Genomic DNA, 22,183 nt, shown 5'->3' with positions numbered 1-22,183 from the left:
CCCTGGTGAAATTTTTATATAAGATTTCAATGGCCAAGACAACCCTTGGAAGTTCACACCGGCACCACTATTACCCACATAATTAGCACATCTCTTATAATGAATGGTAAAGATGCAGTTTCAATTAAAGGCCCAAATGTTTTTAACTATGACCCACAGTAAGAAATGCATATTATTCCTATCTATATACATAAACATGTATCTATATAAAACTAAATAATTTCATCAAATAAATGTATATTAATGTATGCATGCAGCTCAATAATATTTATTCTCTTTTGCTGTTTAATATTTTAAATACTGCTTGTAATACCAAAATTAATTTCACAAACTACTAATGGCAATAACCAACCATTTGAGCCACAACACTGAATGCATGCTGCGTAATTCCAAGGTTCCAAAGCACATAGCGAAATATCTATAGCAATGACTTTCTGATGCTGTTTACAGGTATTTCTACCTTTGTTTTCTCTAGGTTTATTATGGTGGCCTGAATAAAGGCTGCTCTTTTCTCTGGGAAGTGAAAGATTAAAATCTGCCTTCCTTTCTCAGTACTCTACTGACTTCCAATGTATGCACTAGAGATAACCCATACATGAAGAAGTACTTGCAGAATACAATTAGAATTTCTCCAAAATATAAACAATAATGTCATTACTAAAGCACTACACATTTCCTTCCTCAAACAAGATGAAGCAGTTAAGTATGATTTTAAGTATCAACAGAAAAGGCGTAACTACGAAATTGAGTAGTACCTAGCTAATTTAAGAATAAGAGACTGCAAATGATCCTGAACAAAACTTACAAATGTGCTCAAGGTTCCTTTTCAAAATCCTATCCTCTCTCCAGCCACACTCCCATAAACTTTTGCTTTACTTACCATCCTGCCACCTCAACTTACTTTTTTATGATGGGCAGAAAGAGCAGATGCCTCTAAAACAGGCTCCAAATCTCCTTGGTAGTTGCCATTATCACTTCTCTCTGTACCATCAGGTTGGTACCCTTTTCTGAGCCGTATTTCTGGCTCAGGAGTCCTGCTGCACTCCAATCGGTTTTCCGCTGTCTCGTTCATGGGATACACAAGCTTTTCTTACAAAGAGCTCTTTCTTTCTGTCCCTTCTTCTTGGGAGGATGGACTTTCAGGATAGTGATTTAACCCTAAAAAGGGAAAGGTTTTAAGTTAACATTTTAAACACATTAAATGAGTGCTGGGGAAAAAGAGAGGTTATATTATTACACACTTTATACACTGAAATAATAAAACACTCAGAAATCAATAACAATAAAACAACATGTCTAAAAACATGCATTTGCTGATAGGAAAGACTGCCAAAATCTATTTTTAGTGAAAAAGCAGGAAACATTTACAGTATGTTCCCACTTACGTATTATAAAAATATAATTGCATATGTACATAGAATAATTACTGGAAATATTCTAAATTGTGCTCTTGGTACAGAAATGAACAGGAAAGAACCTAGGGCTTGGAATGAGAAGATTTACTGTTCATTTTCTTCTACCTGCATATTTGTGTCACATAATACACCTTACTTTTTTTTTATTATAAGCATACCTAAGTACAGAAAGAATATATGTGGATTTTATGCACTGTAGCTGGGTTTTACATATTTATTCTCATTTAGATGTAATGATCCTCCATAGGGAACTTTTACTGCTATTTTACGAGGAAACCAAAACTCACCATGCTTTGTATGAAATACATAGGACAAAATCTCCTGACTTATATAGCATACATTTTTGGTAATCTTTTACATTTAAATTGCTTAATATCTGACATTTCAATATTTTTGAGTTGTTTTGAACTCTAACTAGACTACCCTGGAAGAAACTCAGAATCGGAGCATACTTTTATATTCCTGCAAATTCCAAGAAAATGCTATGCACGTGTTTAATGAATAGTTGATATTTAAATATTCTTAAGTGTTTTGTAAAAATACTTTCAGAAGTCCTAAATATCTCTCTAAAATGAACTGCAGTAAGTTTCCTAGAGTACACATTTTAAGTCTTTGGCCCTCTCCCTCTTAAATCACAGTACAAAAAGAGGAGTAGAGCAAAGTGGGAGGACCTGGTAACCATAAGAGGTAAAAGGTGTACTTAGTGTTCATACATGTGAGTACACAAGACTTAGTCCAAGAGTTCTAATTAAACAAAGAGTTAGTCTGTTAGTTGCATAAATCATGTGATTTTGCTGCAGGGCTCTCTAAGGGTTTTCAAAGTTTTGAGAGCAATAACAAACACAAAATACTTTAAGGATCACCAAACCTGGGCTTGTGCCTATCACATAAGAGCCTGAGCTAGCATATTTATAATACTGAGATTATAAATGATGCTATTAATGCCCAATTCTGAAAAAGAGAACAATAGTACTGATTTACATTCACTTCACATGTGCAAACTAGGCTCAGAGATTAGGTAAATTTATTCAAAGCCATCAGTCTATAAATAAAGAGCAGCTGGAATTTATACCAAGGTCATTCTGGCCCTCATGAAGTTCGTGTGCTTTCTACTACCCAAAAAATTAAGACTAGTAAAAGAGAAAAAAAGTTTAAGAACGTGAACCTGTGAACAAAAAAGGGGTTCTTTAATAAAACAGACAAGTCCAATGATGGAAAGTAGCCTTACAGGATGATATGATCATAAATTCCTAAGTGGTGGTTAGTCATGCTCCAGGCCTATAACTTCTTTAATGAAAGGTTTAAGCAAGTCCTGTCCATTGTTCTTGTGAATTTAGGTTAACACACCTTTGAGATGCTACAAGTAATCCTTTATCAGACCTCTCTGGACGCAAATAGTCTTGTTAACTACACTGTGCCTTGCTTTCTCCAACCTTCAGGTAATTTTATGTTCCCTTCTTAATTCCAAAAATATAAAAGAAACTGCAAAACTGGCATTCTCCAGAGAATCTGAGAACTTGATTCCTGGCTTAAATAAACTCTTATAAAAATTCTCTGCAGATCTGGACATTTCTTACAGAGACAAACCCTAAAGTCATTCTGTTTACATGGCAAGCAAACTAAAGAATCAAAATCTTTTTCTCAACATAGCAAGTACAATAAAACTTTCTGCAAAGTAGCCTTGAAATATAACCACACTGAACTTTTCATAAGCAGGAGCTATGTATAAAGGCATGTTGTTCATTAAGGAGAATATACATGGGGTGCCCTATTAACTAGATTTGTTTTATAATCCTGAACTCAGAAACAGAAAGCAAATAAATAAGTTTTCCCAAAAAATCTGTAAGGATTCTCCATAAAATAAAAATGCATTTACAAAATCAATTTCCAGGAAAGACCTGAGACCAAAACACAGTCCTATCAACGTTTTCTAAATTTACAAGTACGATAAAAGAATGCGCAACATTAGGCACTGTAAAATCTCCAAAAAAAATTTAATTATATTCACCATTTTACATACTCTAAAGGAGGAAGACCTACCAATATATTTTAGGGTTTCAAAAATAGAATTGTTGAAGAAAAAAATATATTTTCTGAACCTCCAGGTTCCCAAAGATGTAACAAAAGAGCCCAAAAGGAGAACACTGGAGTTGTAATTTACTACACATTTTAGTTCTTTTGCATTCTCTCTAATTATAAAATGAATTCCTACTTGGATGCAATACTTTGAAACCCAAAGCAATCAATTCTAAAACTCTAAGGTAAAGGTAGAAAGTAAAAGTGTCCTTTATCACCATTATTAAACTCTGTCCTGGAGGTTTTAGACAGTTAAACAAGAGAGAAAATATGAAAATTGTAACTATTTACACATTATAACACACTTTATAAAACGCAGAAGCAACTGAATAAAAAATTACAGTAAGAAAATTCATAAAAAAAAATCCAAGGACACATGAAACAATGTTCAATATCACTAGCTATCAGAGAGATGCAAATTAAAACCACAATGAGATACCACTTCACACCAGACAGAATGGCCATCATAAACAAAGCATCAAACAACAAGTGTTGGAGAGGTTGTGGAGAAAAGGGGACCCTAGGGCACTGTTGGTGGGACTGCAGACTGGTACAACCACTATGGAAAGCAGTATGGAACTTCCTCAAGAAACTAAAAATGGATCTGCCTTTTGACCCAGCAATTCCACTGCTGGGACTATATCCTAAGAACACTAAAACACCAATACAAAAGAACCTATGCACCCCAATGTTCATAGCAGCACAATTTACAATAGCTAGGTGCTGGAAGCAACCTAGATGCCCATCAGTAAATGAATGGATCAAAAAACTATGATACATTTACACAATGGAATTCTATGCAGCAGAAAGAAAGAAGGAGCTCCTACCCTTTGCAACAGCTTGGATGGAGCCGGAAAGCATTATGCTAAGCGAAATAAGCCAGGCAGTGAAAGACAAATACCATATGATCTCACCTTTAACAGGAACCTAAATAACAAAACAAAGAAACAAGCAAAATATAACCAAAGACACTGAAAAAGAGGACAGGCTGACAGTGACCAGAGGGGAGAGAAGAGGGAATTTCAGGGGAGAATGGGAAGGGTTTACAGGAACAAATTTAAAGGACACATGGACAAAAACTAGGGGGAGGGTGGAAATGGGAGGGAAGTGGGGAGGGTTGGGTGGGTGGGCTGGATTGGGAGTAAAAGGGAGAAAACTGTACTTGAACAATGATTTAAAAAAAAAAGAAAGAAAAAAGGAAAACTCATCAAAGTGAATGGGCATAAACTTAATATACAGATACCAACAGCTTTCATGCTAAAGCCCACACCAGTTGGTTATTATGTAAGAAATTAATATACACAGGAAATTTAAAATTCTCACTGCTTAGACTTCACTTCCCCTTCAAATAATGCAGTCAACTCTAGGGGTGCAAGGGGGGTTAGTTCTAGGACCCCTGCACATACTAATATCCAAGGATGCTGAAGTCCCTTTATATAAAATAACATAGCATTTTGCCCTGGCTGGTGTAGCTCAGTGAATTGAGCTTGGGCTGTGAACCAAAGCATCACAGGTTCAATTCCCAGTCAGGGCACATGGCTGGGTTGCAGGCCACGGCCCCCAGCAACCGCACATTGATGTTTCTCTCTCTCTCTCTTTCTCCCTCCCTTCCCTCTCTAAAAAATAAATAAAATCTTAAAAAAATAAATAAATAAAATAACATAGCATTTGCATATAACCTATGCATATCCTCCGATATACTTTAAATCATCCATAAATTACTAATAGTACCTAAATCAATGTAAAAATGTGTTATACTGTATTGTTTATGAAATAATGCCAAAAAGTAAAAAATCTGTACAGACGGACTACCGTAGGTCTATCAGCAACAAGGTGGAATCCATGGATACAGAGGACCAACTACTGCATAAGGTAAACTTATCATATTATTTAAAAGCACCAAGTCTGTTTAACTGGTACCTCAAAATCAATTTTTTATCTATACAAATTGCTAGCTTAATTGTTTGACACCTCCAGTCTAAAAATCTACCTCTATTCCAGGAAAGGTATTTTTTTAAAAACCAATGGCTTGTATCATCCATGAAAGCAAGGACTTCTGTTTTGTTCATTGCTGAAACCCAAATTACAACAGATACATAGTAGACATTCAAAAAAAGTCTCCTGAATAGATGAACAAATGTTCCATTCTCTAAGGGGGGGGGGGGGGGGGAGAAGAAAAGAAAAGGAATTAAATTTATTTATTTAATCATAGTTAAATTGGGATTCTTGCCTAGATAGATTGGTACAATGTATTACTTCACCTATTTTGTGGCTTTAATTTTTATGTTCGCCTCATTTTTAAAGAGTAGGCAAAGCTATGGACACAGTATGGTGGTTCCTCAAAAAAATTAAAAGCAAAATTACTATATGATCTAACAATTCTACTTCTGAGTATACACACAAAAGAACTGAAAGCAGAGTCTTGAAGAGACACATACTCACATTCATAACAGCATTATTCACAATAGCTAAAATGTGGAAGCAACCCAAGTGCTACCAATGGATGAACAGTTAAACCAAATATGGTCTATATATACAATATTATTCTGCCTCAAAAAGGAAGGGAATTCTGACATGAACTACAACCTGGATGAACTTTAAGGATACTATGCTAAGTGAAATAAGCCAATCATGGGGAAAAATACTATATGATTCCACTCATATGAAGTACTTAAAGTAGTCAAAATCTTAAGAGACATAAAGTAAAATGGTGGTTGCCTTGGGCTGGTGGGAAAAGGGAGTGAGGGAGTTACTATTTAATGGGTATGGAGTTTCCATTCTGCAAGGTGAAAGAGTTCTGTAGATGAATGGTGTTAATGGTGGCAAAACAACATGAAATGTACAACATGACTGTATACTTAAAAATGTTTCACATAGTAAATTTTATGTTATGTATATAATTTTTTAAATTGAGGGGGAGGTAATCTCAAAAACTTTCGTGCTATATGATTCCAATCCAAAAAGTGCCATACTTTTTGGAGTCCATTATTGTATAATATTCTTAAAACAATAAAAAATATAGAAATGAAGAAGACAGGGGTAGTCAGGAATTAAGAAAGGCATGGGAGTGAAAGGGAACTGGATATGGCTATAACAGGGCACCATGAAAGATCACTGGAGTGACAGAATTGTCCTGAATCTTGACTATATCAATGTCAACATCATGGATGTAGTATATATAGTTCTGCAAAATTTCTACCACTGGGAGAAAGTAGGCAAGGTGTATGGGGGATTTGTTGTTGTTGTTATTTCTTAGATTAAAACTACAATTAGCTCAAAATGAAAAGTTTAATTAAAAACAGAAAAAACAGAATACAAGTCCAGCTTCACGGTATTATACATAATATTCCACACCAAAAATTTCAATGCAAGGAGTAAAAGATCATGCACATAATTTCCCAATAAAACATGTATACCACAATGCTAACAGCATCTAGGTGCTAAAAATAATTTCCAAAAAAAAAGATCATTGATACATCTACCTCACCAAATAATGGCAATGATGATTAAGACAATAATAGGTCCTTCAAAAAGTTAAACACAGAATTACCATGACTCAGCAATTCCACTCTTAGGTATATCCCCAAAATAATCAAAAGCAGGGGCTCAGGCACTTGTGCACTAATATTCCAAATAGCCAAAACATAGAAACACAGGCATCCCTGAACAGATGAATGGGTGAACAAAATGTGGTATGAACATACAATAGAATAGTATTCAGCTATAAAAGAGATTAAGTTCAGATTCATGCTACAACAGTTAGAACAGAGGTTATCACAGCTGGGGAGAGGGAATAATGCAGAGTTATTGCTAAAGGTTAAGTTTTTGTTTTAGGTGATGGAAAAGTTTTAACTTAGATACTGGTGACAGTTATACAACATTGTGAATGTACTTAAGGCTACTGAAATTGTAAACTTAAAAATGATCAAAATTGGGAGAGGCAGAAAAGGGTATAGGGGGAATAGGTGACAATGAAAGGAGACTTGACTTGGGGCAGTAGGTGATTAGCACCCAATACAATATTCAGATGATGTATTATAGAATTGTACACCTGAAACCTATAATTTTATTAACCAATGTCACCCCAATACAAAAGAAAAAATAGTCAAAATTGTAAACTTCATGATATGTGCACTTTATCACCATAAAAGATAATATCAGTGTACAGAACATATTTAGTATTTATTATATGTCAGGCACTATGTCTTTTAAATAAGATACAAGAATTACCTTATTTAAAATCCTATGAAATGGGTACTACCAGAATCCCCAGTTTATAGTTGTGAAAGTAAAGCAAGACAGTTTGACTAACACCAACAAATAGTAATTGGAGAACTAGAAATTTGTTTCCAGTCAGTCTCACTCCTGGTGCTACTTCTATAATTTTATTAATAGGTGATTAATATTAGCAAAGAAAAGCTCACTTCACTAATTCTTATTTGGGTAATAAATAAAAAGAAAATATGCCCTGGCTGGTGTGCCAGCCTGAGAACCAGAAGGTGCCCTGACCAGTTTGATTCCCGGTCAGGGCACATGGCCTGGGTTGCGGGCCAGGTCCCCAGTGGGCAGCACATGAAAAGCAACCACACATCAGTGTTTCTCTCCCTCTCTCCCTCCTTTCCCCTCTCTCTAAAAATAAATAAATAAAATCTTTTAAAAAATAGTAATGTTAAAAGTCAGTAACATTAAAAATTGGTGAATAAAGGGGATAGAAATGTACTTCCAAAACCATGCTAAGTTTAAATCCCACGGAGTCCACAGCTGATAAAGTAAAGAAAAAAGATACCAAATTAAAGTTTTAAGACCTGTGAAGTAAGATAATGAAGGCTACATTTCAGTAAAATATACTCTAGTACTATACTGTTTTTTTTTGTCTAGTAAACTTTTTATTGATGTAAAAATATACATTCAGAAAAGCACAAAAAGTACCCAAAGTTCTCAAAGTATAAATGATGTTTAATCAGCAAGAGACAACATTCTAGTACCCAGAAGACCCCTCTCCCCATCACTGTACAGTTTTTTAAATAAAATTAAGAGACACTACTCCTTTCCTTGCCAGTTAAAATGTGATAAAAATCTTCCAGCAAGGTTCCCTAAAGCAGGTCTGCATTAACATACCTAGTACTTCTTCTGATAATGATTTAAAAAAGAAAAAACTAGCTACTACTCAAAAAGAAAATGGGTACATTTAATATCCTTGCTGGTCCCATTACTGACATAAACTATTCCATTCCTAAAAATAATCCCATTCCATTACTGGTTCAGATTTGTAGCCACTATATTTCTACTTCACACTGAAGTCTGAAAGAAGAGGTAATGAGGGACACAACATACCAACCCTATCATGTAGAACATTTTGCACCACTCAGGTTTCCATTCAAGGAAAAACATGAACTTGATACAGAAATCTCATTAACCATGTACCAACTCCAAACACAAACTTCAGTGTGGAATGATAGGCTACACTCAAGTAATTTCAGTATACAACTTTCAAGTCACCTTGAAATTGGCTCTTTCACCTTAGAGGAAGCCAACAAAATCATGGAACTTATTTTGCAGCCTATCCTCTGCCAGTGAATAATAATCTAATTATAGACCTAGACAGTGATGCCACTTGACTTAAACTACTACTCTACTCCCACTCACTGTGTATCAACCAATACAAAAAGACATGATACCACTGGCCCTTAGAATTTTAAGACTTAATGCTCTAGTTTTATTTTAGTTTTTTTTTTTTTATTTATTCATTTCTAGAGAGAGGGGAAGGGAGAGAGAAAGAGACGGAAAGAAACAGTGATCAGTTGCCTCTCACACACCCCCAAACTGGAGACCTGGACTGCAACCCAGCATGTGCCCTGACTGGGAATCAAACAGCAACTTTTTAGTTCCCAAGCCGGCAATCAACCCACTGAACCACACCAGCCAGGGCAATGCCCTAATTTTTAACAACCTCAAAAGTGATGGTAGATGGTAACTTAATTTTTAAGAATTAATAACAATCTCTAATTCAAACATGATTGTGAGGACTAAATAAGCTAATAGAGACAAAGCACCAAAATTAATTGAAATCATGCCCTGTGAGTTTGGTGGTAGAACAGGATCACTAATGAGAAAGCAAGGCCGCCAAACATCAAGCACCTTACAGTTCAAATACGAGCAGTCACATCAGAAGATTCTGAAGTCTCTGATCACAACAAATACTAATGACAAACCAGTATTTTTAAAAAATCAACAGTGTCATGACATCTTAAATTTCTGCATTTCCCTTTGTTTTTAAATATTTTATTTATTTTTATTTTTAGAGAGGAAGGGAAAGAGAGGGAGAGAAACATTGAAGTGCAAAAGATACATCAATAGGTTTCCTCTCACACGCCCCCAACTGGGGACCTGGCCCACAGCCCAGGCATGTGCCCTGACTGGGACTCAAATCTTCGACCTTTCAGTTCACAGGCCAGTACTCAATCCACTAAGCCTCGCCAGCCAGGGCATGTTTTTGATTTAAAAGAAAGGATGCATCCACATGATATTTAAAAAAAAAAATTAACAAAACATAAATTTAACTTTTAAAATAAATGGCTAGCCCTAGCCACATAGCTCAATTGGTCAGTGTCACCCTGATATGCGATGGTAATGGGTTAAATCCCCAATTAGGGTACATACAAGAAACCAATGAATGCACAAATAAATGAAAGAATAAATCAATATTTCTCTCCTCTCTAAAAATCAATTTAAATAATTTTTTAAATAAATGGCCAACACCCTAGCTCATAATCATATAATGAACAGGAAAAGTATGAAAATAACAAAATCCACATAAGCAATACTTAGTCTTTTTTCATTAATATTAAAAATTGAAACCAATACATAATGATTTCAAAATATGTGATGGGTTCAATTCTTTATATTACCAAATGAAAACCATTCAGTCTTTCAAATCATTCTAAAACTTCTCCAGCAATGGGGGACATGCAATGGTTTCTTCAAATGTTTAATCAACGTGGCTCTGTCAAAAGACATCATCCGTTTTGTTCAGCTCTCCAGACAATTATGATATCCACTGGTTTGTTGCAAATCACTATTTAATTCAAATTTGACTAATCCAGATTTAATAATTCTTATTTAACTTTTCCATAAAGGACCCATTTCTTAATTTCTGCCCATTTCCCGGGGTCTTTCTGGAGTCTACCAAATTCTTTCATATCCTATCTAGAGTAAGAAGTTCAGAGTTAGATTTTTTTAAACACTCTTTACAATTACAACCATGTGATATGTGATGCAAAGTATACATGCAAAAATACAAGACTAACACACTATTACTGAGGCAGCTACAATAGTTTCTCCTAAATTTCCAAAAGTTTGTCTGCATAATTTTTTTCATTACTGATTTGAGAGAGACAGGAAGACATTGATTTGTTGTTCCATTTATTTATGCACTCACTGGTTGCTTCTTGTATGTGCCCGACTGGAGATCAAACTGCAACCTTGGCAGATCGGGATGACACTCTAACCAACTGAGCTACTCAGCCAGGGCTTGCATAACTTTTATTAACTGTAATGAGTTAGCTTTTTGTGTTACGTAACAATTAGCTACATGATTTGTATTGTTACCTACTAAAATTTCTCACTTTACAAGAGGAAATCACATTGATTCTCCCAAGGAATCTGTGTCAATTTACAGCTTATAAAGAATTTACAAATCTTTCATTTTGTAATCCTTTCAAAAACTTTAAGGTAGATGGGACTTGACCAAGTTCATAAAAGTTCAAGGGAAATTTTGGTATAATGAAAAGTGCCCTGTATATGATATCAAAGTGAGTGAGTCCAAATACAGGTAAATTCTTGGACTGTCATTTAACTTCCCTAGAAAAAGCTCTCTCATGTCACAAGAGGAAAAAATATCTACCTCAATGTTTTAAAGAGGATTGTGTAAGGTATATAAAGTATCTTAACAGAAGGTACTCAAATAACTGCATCCAAGCAAGTGTAAAACCAAAACTCAAATCTAGGCCTAATAACTATTTTTCTGCTTGCTTTTTCACAAGAAAAGTTCTCCAAGAGGATTCTATAGTTGCCACTTCTACTCCAAAACCTTATATTCTCATTCCATCTCTCACTGCATACCTCTCTACAATCTAGCTTCTATTCCCTCTGAGAGACCACACTCGACAAGGTCATACCAATGAAATCCTTATTACCAACTCCAGAGGATACATGTCAATGATTCTCAAATATTCTGGCCCTAACCTCTGAACTCCAGAATACTACTATATCCTATTACCAAATATAAAATCTCTATCTACATGGGGTATCTGTCATCTGAAACTTAACCAAATACAACTCATCATTATCCTCCTCTACCCTCTAGTCTTCCCCAACTCAGTAAACTGTACTATTAATCTTCTAATTGTTCAACTCCTCCTGAGAAAAGAGACATTACCTTTTTTTAAAGATTTTATTTATTTTCAGAGAGAGGAGAAAGGAGGGAGAAAGAGAGGGAAAGAAACTTCCATGTGTGAGAGAGACATCAATCGGTTGCTTCTCGCACACCCCTAACAGCGAACCTGGAACACAACCCAGGCATGTGCCCCCACCAGGAATCAAACTGGCGACCTTTAGGTTCCCAGGCCAGTGCTCAACCCACTTAGCCACACGTCTTCTGTCTTCTCTCCTAAATTCCCAGCACCTAAAATAGCAACTAGCACACAGTAGGTGTATTCAGTAAATACGTAGCAAATAAATGAATGAGGAATGACTGCTCACACTTCAAGAATAAATTCAGGAGCAAAGAACCCCTCAGGTTCTTAAACACTCCTTTCTTCTCACTTATTCATGTTTCCATTATAGTACCTGTCAGAATTTCTGCTGCCTACGGTAGTTATCGACATTATGGGAATAGTAGTTACCTACTATTGTGGGAAGTTGGTGACTGCATCACTCAACATTGTTTTGTATATGTTGTCTGTACTCCACATGGACCTGATCTTTACAATACAGAACCCTAGCATTTCTATTTAGTTAGTGGATTTCTGAATTTTAATGTAGTCATTGCTTTGGCTCTCCTGGTCTTACCCACTGGCTTCTCTTATGGAGTATCTACTGCAAAGATTTTATATTCACAATTTAGGTTACCCATATTGGCTTACTTTGGCTCCAATGTGTATATTTGGTTTATAATTTTCTTCAGCCTCCTAAAGAAAAGAGATTTTTTTCTTGTATATCCACTTACATGTCTCTCTGGTGCTGTGGCCCTTTCTGCACTTCAAAAATGTCACCACTTCATGTTTCAGTGACACTGCCTGGAGCATTATGCTGTACATTCAAATTAGCTGGTATTAGGAACACTCTTCCTGTTTGTACTCTTATCCTTCTCTGTGTGTAACTCTTCAGAGGGTATCATGGGCCATTTGATTTGTACCCAGAATTTTACCAAATTGCTACACACCCAACCATCCACAATGTCCCAGAAGGCCAACCTGTTAATGTCTGTGTAGGAAAAGAGTGACATCAATTTTCTAGCTTCAGTTCATTCCATCCGAGTTCAGGGGCTAGTTACCAAAATCTCTTGTGGAGGGCCACTGGCCACCTAGATTGTTCCTACTGATAAGAATGACCAGAACCTAGAGGAGCCATCCACATATACTGACATCAGTACATTTATTGACACCATTATTTAGTGGATTTGGACACCATGAGAGAAACACCCAGGGAGATAAAATAATCATCCAATAGAGAATGAATCAGCTAGGCCTACAGACCATTCCTTATTGCTTCTAGATCTTCAAAGCTGCTAGGAGCACTTTAGGTCCCTGTCCCCTTCCTGTCAGATTAGTACAGAGTGTATACAAACTACACCATACCCAGAAGGCAAAACAGATCAGGAAGTAAACTGAAGGTCAGCAACATGTGTGGTCCCAAAGGACAGAGATCCTGTTCTGGTGATTCCACTGACAGGACGCCCTCCAAGTCATCACTTGTAACATTTGTAACAAAGGTCATCAAACACATACTCAAATTACACTAACAGCTTTTGTAAATATTTGAGTAATTACATATTTCTACTTTATGCTTCCACTGTAACGTATTAAACTACTTTTCTAATATTAAACATTCAGGCTACTTCTAATGTCTCGGATCCATAAATCTTTTGTACACAGCATGTAGTATGCCATCACTTTTACAAAAGGAGAAAAATAAGGGAAGACAGAGATGGCTTAGGGGTGGGAGTGGGAGAAATTTTATTATATACATTTTTATATCTTTGGAATTTTGTACCATGTGAATGTATTATCGATTCAAAATAAAAGTAAAATATCAAATGTGTGATATTTTTATTGACTTTACTGGGGTGCCATTGGTTAATAAAACCACACAAGTTTCAAGTGTACAACTCAATAAAATATCATCTGCATACTCAATTTAAATACCAAGCACCAGTCTTGTCGAAAGGTGTTAAGGTATTGGCCAAGGGCAGCCAAGGATGAGTAAAAGGACCAGTGCCCCAATTACAGCACTTTTGACATAACTGAATGATGTCCTTCCAGAACCTTGCCTACAATCTAGTTGTTATTTATCATTTCAGCCCTGGCTGGTGTGGCTCAGTGGATTGAGTGCCGGTCTGCAAACCGAAAGGTTGACAATTCAATTCCCCGTCAGGGCACATGCCTGAGTTGTGGGCCAGGTTCCCAGTAGGGGGCATACAAGAGGCAACAAGTTGGTGTATCTCTCACACACTGATGTTTTTCCCTCCTGTCTTTCTCCCTTCCTTCCCTTCTCTCAAAAAATAAATACATAAAATCTTTTTTTAAAAACTGCAAAATCATTTGCAGAAGCACCAACAGAAAATACAGCCTAAAAATAGTATTTTGAAAATATAAAAATGTCTTTAAAACATGTCATAATAAATCTCTCTAAACACATCTCTACTGAAAACTTTGATTTTTTTCTATAATACACTATGAAAGAATCATTCACTTGTTCATTCAAAAACAGCAAGTCTCTATCACTTAAGATAACATTTTCCTTTGACTTAAATCCTCAGGTCAATCTTTTTCTTCAAAACAAATCTTAAAAAAGAAAGTTTACTGACTCAGAAAACCCTATTAGCTTTTGAAATGTTCTGACCTGGGGTGTCATCTCTTAAAATCTCAGAATCTATTTATAAAAGCAGTTCTGGATTCATTTGGAATACCCAATCCTTGAACTATTTTTTAAAAAATGAAAACAAAACATCTTAGGGTCAGGAAGCCTTCTTTAGAATCAGTCTTTCTATCTACAATGCAAAGGAGGAGCTCAAAAATTTTTGCTGAATGAGGAGGAGGAGGAGGAAGAGGATAAAATCAGCTAACATGTACTGAGTGCTTAAAGAACATTTCCCATAGATTATCTCTTTAATCTCTACAACAATCCTGGGAGATAGATTATTTCTTCCATTTTGGAAATGATAAAACACCCAGATAAATTATAAATAACTTGCCTGAGTTAACTATGTTAATAAATCGCAAACTAATCTATCTAATCCAGCAGTTCCCAACCTTTCTGGCTTCAGGCACCATTTTTGTGGAAGACAATTTTTCCACAGAACAGGGTTGGGAGGATGGTTTCAGGATGATTAAAGAGTATTACATTCAAGCTCATCTCCTGATGTGAGGACCGGTTCCTAACAGGCCTGACCACTCCATGGCCTGGAGATTGGGGTTAGGCAGACTAGCCTAACACCCAAGTCACTGCTCTTATCCACTACCCTCTATGTTTGAATCACAAACTGTTCTCAAATGCGTGAGAGCACCTTGTACTTTATAACAATGTTGAAAATATTAAGAAACAGTAAAGAAATGGAGAACATGAGCCCTTACTGTACACCAGAAGCAATAAAACAATTGAGTACAATTGGAATTCTTCCCGTTCAGAACATTATGAGTAGAAAAATGTCAATAAAACAAAACTGATAACTGAAAAAATATTTAAGTGATAAAATGGGAAAAGTTCCCAACATATGTTACTGATCTAGTTCTTTTAAAATAATGGTACAGTTGCCCTGGCCATGTAGCTCAGTTGCTTGGAGTGTTGTCCCAGTACACCGCCAGGGTTGTGGTTTTGATCCCTGATCAGGGCACATGCAAGAATCAGCCAATGAATACATAAATAAGTGCAACAAACTGATATTTTTCTTTCTCTCTCTTAAATCAATAAATTAAAAAATTTTTAATTAGATAATGGATAACTGAGAAGGAATAACATCTAGATTTTTAGACAGTCATTCTCAAGCCTTCTGCTCACAAAATCTTAACTGCTAGAAGCACAAAAACATTTCAAATCAAACAGCAGTTTATTTTAAAGATACAAAGACAGGCAACACTTTGTATCATGTATACTACTTTTTTTCCCTAGCATAAAGTAGGTCAACTTTTAAGTAAAATCACATGGAACCTGTTCTGACTTACTGCCCCCACTCTACTGACCAACTTTATTCAGATGAAACCAGGCAAATCTTATTATTACGAAAGCCAATGAAAGCCTACCCCACACTGCTACTTTCATTTACCATTGGGGAAATACCTAATGGGAATCTTCCTGTGAAGATTTCCAAAATGCTGGAAAAAATGCAAACCCTTATTGCTCAGGGCCTGCATTAGGCCTACTAGAAATCAAGTCCACTGTTGGCCATCGAAAATCCTTCAACAATGTTGTCAAAATTCAAAGAGCCTTGGAAGGTGTGACTCAGTTGATTAAGTGTCAGCCTGCAAACCAAAAGGTCACCAGTTTGATTCTCAGTCAGGGCACATGCCTGGGTTGCTGAACAGGTCCCCAGTTGGGGGCATATGAGAGGCAACCAACTGATAGTTTCTCTTCCTCACTTCCCCTCATTCTAAAAATAAATAAAATCTTTAAAACTTTTTCAAAGAATTGTACATCTAAAAAGGGTACATTTTACTGAATGTAAACGGTACTTCAATAAACCTAACTTTTTAAAAATCTGACAAATACCATAAACATTCCAAAAATAATTATTTCATTCTCAATTCTAAAAAAAATCTATTTGTTTTATGACATCCCCAAAAGTACAAAGCTAAGTTTGAAGGCTTTAAAAAACAAGGGGTTAGAGAAAAATAATGAACTTTCTCTTAATTTTTTTAAGTTATAGGACTCCTATGATATGGCCATCTCAAGAAATAACTTGTCTTTCAAGAACCTGAATTGGCTTCTGGCCAAGACAGAGGCATAAAATTAACACACTGTGCCTTCTCACACAACCAAAAGAAGGATAACAAAAATTTTTAAAAAACCAGAACTCACAGAAAATCTAACTGTATGAAAGTCTGACAGACAACCAAGGAGTTAAAGAAGAAACATTTATCCAGGTAGGAGGGGCAGAAATGGGCAGCCAGGCAGAGAGGACTCACAGCAAGGTGCAGCTGGTGGACCCCAAGAGACGGCGGATTGTGCAGATAAACCCGGAGAAACCACTGGGGAGCAAGAGAGAGACAGCGCAACCCAGGGTTCCAGTACTGGGAAATAAAGCCTCAAATCTCTGACTGAAAACACCTGTGGGGGTTGAGGCCACAGTGGGAGAAACTCCCAGCCTCACAGAGTTCACTGGAGCGACCCACAGGGTCCTAGAATGTACACAAGCCCACCTACCCGGGGAATGAGCACCAGAAGGGCTCAATATGACTGTGGATTGTGGGGGAAGTGACTGAAAACCTGCAGAGAGGGGGGCTAGCGGCACTGTTCCCTCTCAGACCCCTCCCCCACGTACAGCATCGCAACACAACACGCGGGTTGCCCTGCCCTGGTGAAAACCCAAGGCTCCTCCCCTTACTACAGAACAGGCACACTGAGACAAAAAAAAGAAAAAAAAAAAAGCCCCAAATGAAAGATCAGATCAAAGCTCCAGAAAATTACAACTAAGCAACAAAGAGATAGCCAACCTATCAGATGCACAGTTCAAAACACTAGTAATCAGGATGCTCACAGAATTAGTTGAATATGGTCGCAAATTAGATGAAAAAATGAAGGCCACACTAAGTGAAATAAAGGAAAATGTACAGAAAACCAACGGTGACGGGAAGAAAATCAGGACTCAAATCAATGGTGTGGACCAGAAGGAAGAAACAAACATTCAACCAGAACAGAATGAAGAAACAAGAATTCAAAAAAATGAGGAGAGGCTTAGGAACCTCCAGGACATCTTTAAACGTCCCAACATCTGAATTATAGGGGTGCCAGAAGGAGAAGAGGAAGAGCAACAAGTGGAAAAGTTATCTGAACAAATAATGAAGGAGAACTTCCCCAATCTGGCAAAGGAAATAGACTTCCAGGAAGTCCAGAAAGCTCAGAGTCCCAAAGAAGTTGGACCCAAGGAGAAACACACCAAGACACATCATAATCACATTAGCCAAGATTAAAGGGGAGAGAATCTTAAAAGCAGCAAGAAAAAAGGAGAGACTTCCCTACAAAGGAGTTCGCATTAGACTATCAGCTGATTTCTCAAAAGAAATCTTGCAGGCAAGAAGGGGCTGGAAAGAAGTATTCCAAGTCATGAAAGGCAAGGACCTACATCCAAGATTACTCTATCCAGCAAAGCTATCATTTAGAATGGAAGGGCAGATAAAGTGCTTCCCAGATAAGGTCAAGTTAAAGGAGTTCATCATCACCAACACTTATGTGAAATATTAAAGGGACTTATCTAAGAAAAAGAAGATAAAAAATATGAACAGCAAAAAGACAACAAACAGTTATTAACAACCGAACCTAAAACAAAAACAAAAGCAAACTAAGCAAACAAATAGAACAGGAGCAGAATCACAGACACGGAGATCACATGGAGGGTTATCATCGGGAAAGTGAGTGGGGAGAGAGGGGGAAAAGGTAGAGAATAAGTAGCATAAATGGTAGGCAGAAGATAGAGGAGGTTAAGAATGGTATAGGAAATGTAGAAGCCAAAGAACTTATATATGTGACCCATGGACATGAACTAAAGGGTGGAATGGGGGTTGGAGGGGGTGCACAGGGAGGAGGGGAATAAAGGGGAGACAATGGGACAACTGTAATAGCATAATCAATAAAATATATTTTTAAAAAATGAATTGTCTCAACTGCATTCAATTCAAAATAGGTCACTCTATACAATCACTAAGTATTGTTATGAAAGTACTGTATGTGATATGGCAGTCTAAAACTCTAAGAAAAAAATTTTAAACCTACATTTTTATCATCCGACATGAGAAACTGCATCAAATCACATGCCCCAAGCTTATACCACATGAGTTACAAATCATTTCCATGAAAAGCAGATGTAGAAGTAAAATGATGTTATTACTGTATTACAGAAAGTGAAGATATTTTCTAATTTATCTATAAATTAGACTGCATTTAAATAAAACTAAAGTCAGTTTCAAGCATGACAGAGTAATAAAATTAAGCTAATTGTTTAACAAACATTTATTATATATTTATTCTGTGCCAGGCACTGTTCTAGGAACTGATAACAATTCAGCAATTAACTAAAATAAGACAAACACCTGGCTGGTATAGCTTAGCAGATTGAGCACAGGCTGCAAACCAAAGGGTCACTGGTCCAATTCCCAGTCAGGACACATGCCTGGGTTGCGGGCCAGGTCCCCTGTAAGGGGCATGTGAGAGGCAACCACACATTGGTATCTTTTTCTCCTTCCTTTCCCCTCTCTCTAAAAATAAATAAAATCTTAAAAACAAACAAACAAAATATATTCCATTTCACTAAATGTTTTCTTTCCAATACAAATACACAAAAATAATAAAGCTTACATAGTCAAATTATTCAGTCCCTAGTACCTTCAAAGACTTAATAGAATTTCAGTAAAACCCAAACATATGTCCTGAGCAATAAACGGTAGTCCTCAATCCACAGGGGATACGTTCTAGGACCCCCAATGGACACCTGAAACCACGGATAATAATGAAACCTATAACCCATATATACTATGCTTTTTTTAATACATACACACCTATGGAAAAGTTTAATTTATAAATTAGGCACATTAAGAGATTAATATTAATAACTGAAGAAACTTGCAAATACACTATATGACTAAGCCATTCTACTAAAAAGGTACTCAAGAGAAATAAAAACGTAAGTTCACAAAATACTTTGACCAGAAAAAATTTCATTTCTTAAATTTGTACTTATTTTATTTACTAATTTTCACTATTTTTAAGATTTTATTTTATTTTATTGAAGGAGGGGAAGGGAGGGAGAAAGAGAGGGAGAGAAACATCAATGTGTGGTTGCTCCTCACACACCCCAAACTGGGAATCTGACAAGCAACCCAGGCATGTGCCCTGACTGGGAATTGAACCAGTGACCCTTTGGTTCTCAGGGCCACACTCAATCCACTGAGCTACACCAGCTAGGGCAAAATAAAAATTTCTGAGATGTCCTGAGTTAAATTTCAGCAGTCTAGAGGGTAAAAGGAAGAGGTAACAGGTTGGTTAACCAGTTAACAGAAGCACAGGTCAAAACCTCATTCCTGAATGTACATTGAAACTTTGAATCAACCTCCAGAGGCCTATCTAAAGGTGTTTTTTTGTTTGTTTGTTTTTTTAAAGCCAACCCCCACATGCCACAGCATCTTGTTTATGCATGAACTTTCAGGACTCTTGCCCACAACCAATACAGAAAAGTCTTCTTTATAGACTATCTACCTATCCTGAACTGCCCCCACCTCACCTTTTCCCACCCTTCTTATCCACAGCCAATGTAAACTGTTTCAAAACAACTTACTGTATTTTGATGTGTATAATGCACACTTTTTTGCACAAATTTTTAAAAAGATTTTATTTATTTATTTTTAGATAGACAGGATTTTATTTATTTATTTTTAGATAGAGAGGATCTAAAACGGGGGGATAAAGAGAAGGAAAGAAACATCAATGTGTGGTTGCCTCACACATGATCCTCCCCCCAAGACCTGGCCTGCAACCGGCATGTGCCCCAACTGGGAATTGAACCAGTGACCTTTTGGTTCACAGTTGGTACTCAATCCACTGAGCCACACCAGCCAGGGCTTTTACACAAATTTTTGAGGGAAAAATAAGGATGCTCATTATATACATGAGTAGTACTAATTTCATATCTATATACACGTTTTTAATTCTTTTATTTATGCTTATGTGTTAAAAGTGTAACTCTAGAAAGCAACAACGGTATCACATGCAAAATAATACCCTGGCCTAGGTTTTGTTTCTAAATATAAATAAGTAAATAACTGAATTAAATTAAATTGAAAGATTTTTTTCCTGAAAGTTTAGGCCAAAAACGTGGATGCACACTATACATGGGAGTGCATTATACACGGCAAAATACAGTACATCTTTCTTTAAAAGAAAATAGAAGGAAAAAAGAAAACTGTAGAATCCCTTATAAATAACTATCTGTGGGCCTTACAGCAACTCTTCTCGTACTAAAAATGCAATAAAAACCCTTTCAAGAGGAAAGAAAAATAAAGTTTTCTTTTTTTTAAAGATTTTATCTATTTTTTTAGAGAGGGGAAGGGAGAAAGAAACAGAGGGGTTGAAACATCAATGTGAGAGAGAAACACCCATCTGTTGCATCAGTTGTATCAGTTGTCTCTCATACGTGCCCCAACCGTGGGCCCAACCTGCAACCCAGGCATGTTCCCTAACCAGGAATCAAACCAGCGACCTTTCACTACAGGATGACACCCAACCAACTAAACCACAATGGTCAGGAAAGTTGTCATTCTTAAACTAACTGATTTATAGTGGTTTCTAAGAAACAGTTAAGAAAATTAAGACTCGTATTTACAGAATGAATTCTCCTAAAGTCAAAATTAAGTCTCAAACTTCAGAACACATATATATGATAATAGTAACTGGATGACTGAATACATGTAAGTATTCTGAAGTTTTAACTATCAAATGTCAATCTAATACCTGCTTATCTAGTTTCCAAAGTCTGTAGATATTAACTAGCAATGAAAAAAAAAAAGAGAGAGAAAAGAACCCAGCAATCTTATTTCCTCATCAAACTATATCCTTGAAATGTCTGCAACTCAGAATCTACTTTAAAAATGGTTGAGAAGCAACAAACTCACACCTGTAGGGGCTCCATGCAACTGCATGCACCGACTCCTGCTCCAGCCACATGCAACCCTGTAGCCTCATGGTAACCTACACTCATGTGGGACACAGGTGACAACCTCTCCACTAGTTTCTGATGGAGAAAAGGAGAAAGCCACCAAGGTTAGATACAGCATGCCCCCCACAGGTCTGACTCAGAAAAATCACAAGATGGAGGCGCAAGAAAACATGGCTGGCCTCCTGGCTCACTTCTTTGCACAATCACAGCAAAAATTACAACTACACTACAAAACAACTATCACCCAGAATCATCGGAAGATCGAGCCCTATGGAAGTCCCACAACCAAGGAATTAAAGAAATCACACCCATTCAAATGGGTAGGAGGAACAGAGAAGTGGTGATATGGAACGAGAGGTCCCACACCCACGTGTGGTGGACAAAAATCAGGAGGGAAACCTCAGGAGCAAGGCACCCAGCCCCACACCGGACCACCCTGCCCAGGGTTCCAGCACCAGGAAGATAAGTCCTCATAATTTCTGGCTCTAAGAACCAGTGGCGGTTGGGGTCGAGGAAGAAACTGCAGGATTCTCAGGCGTCTCCTTTGAAAGGG

General features: G+C 36.8%; 1 protein-coding gene and 1 pseudogene across 1 annotated transcript in view; one reads left to right on the top strand and one right to left on the bottom strand.

Annotated features, from left to right (window-relative positions):
- The window catches only part of ADIPOR2 (adiponectin receptor 2), a 92,974-nt gene that overhangs the window by 51,512 nt on the left and 19,279 nt on the right, over positions 1–22,183 (bottom strand). Inside the window, exon 2 of the mRNA XM_045830507.1 lies at positions 902–1,158. Coding sequence (XP_045686463.1) covers positions 902–1,072 — 171 coding nt within the window. The 5' untranslated portion in view covers positions 1,073–1,158. The remainder of the gene's footprint in view (positions 1–901; positions 1,159–22,183) is intronic.
- LOC123813463 lies at positions 12,378–13,376 on the top strand (annotated as a pseudogene).

The sequence above is a fragment of the Phyllostomus hastatus genome, unplaced genomic scaffold (genome assembly GCF_019186645.2).
Source record: "Phyllostomus hastatus isolate PE091 unplaced genomic scaffold, TTU_PhHast_1.1 phas_contig_152, whole genome shotgun sequence".
NCBI lineage: Eukaryota > Metazoa > Chordata > Mammalia > Chiroptera > Phyllostomidae > Phyllostomus > Phyllostomus hastatus.
This window is presented reverse-complemented; position numbering and strand designations above follow the sequence as displayed.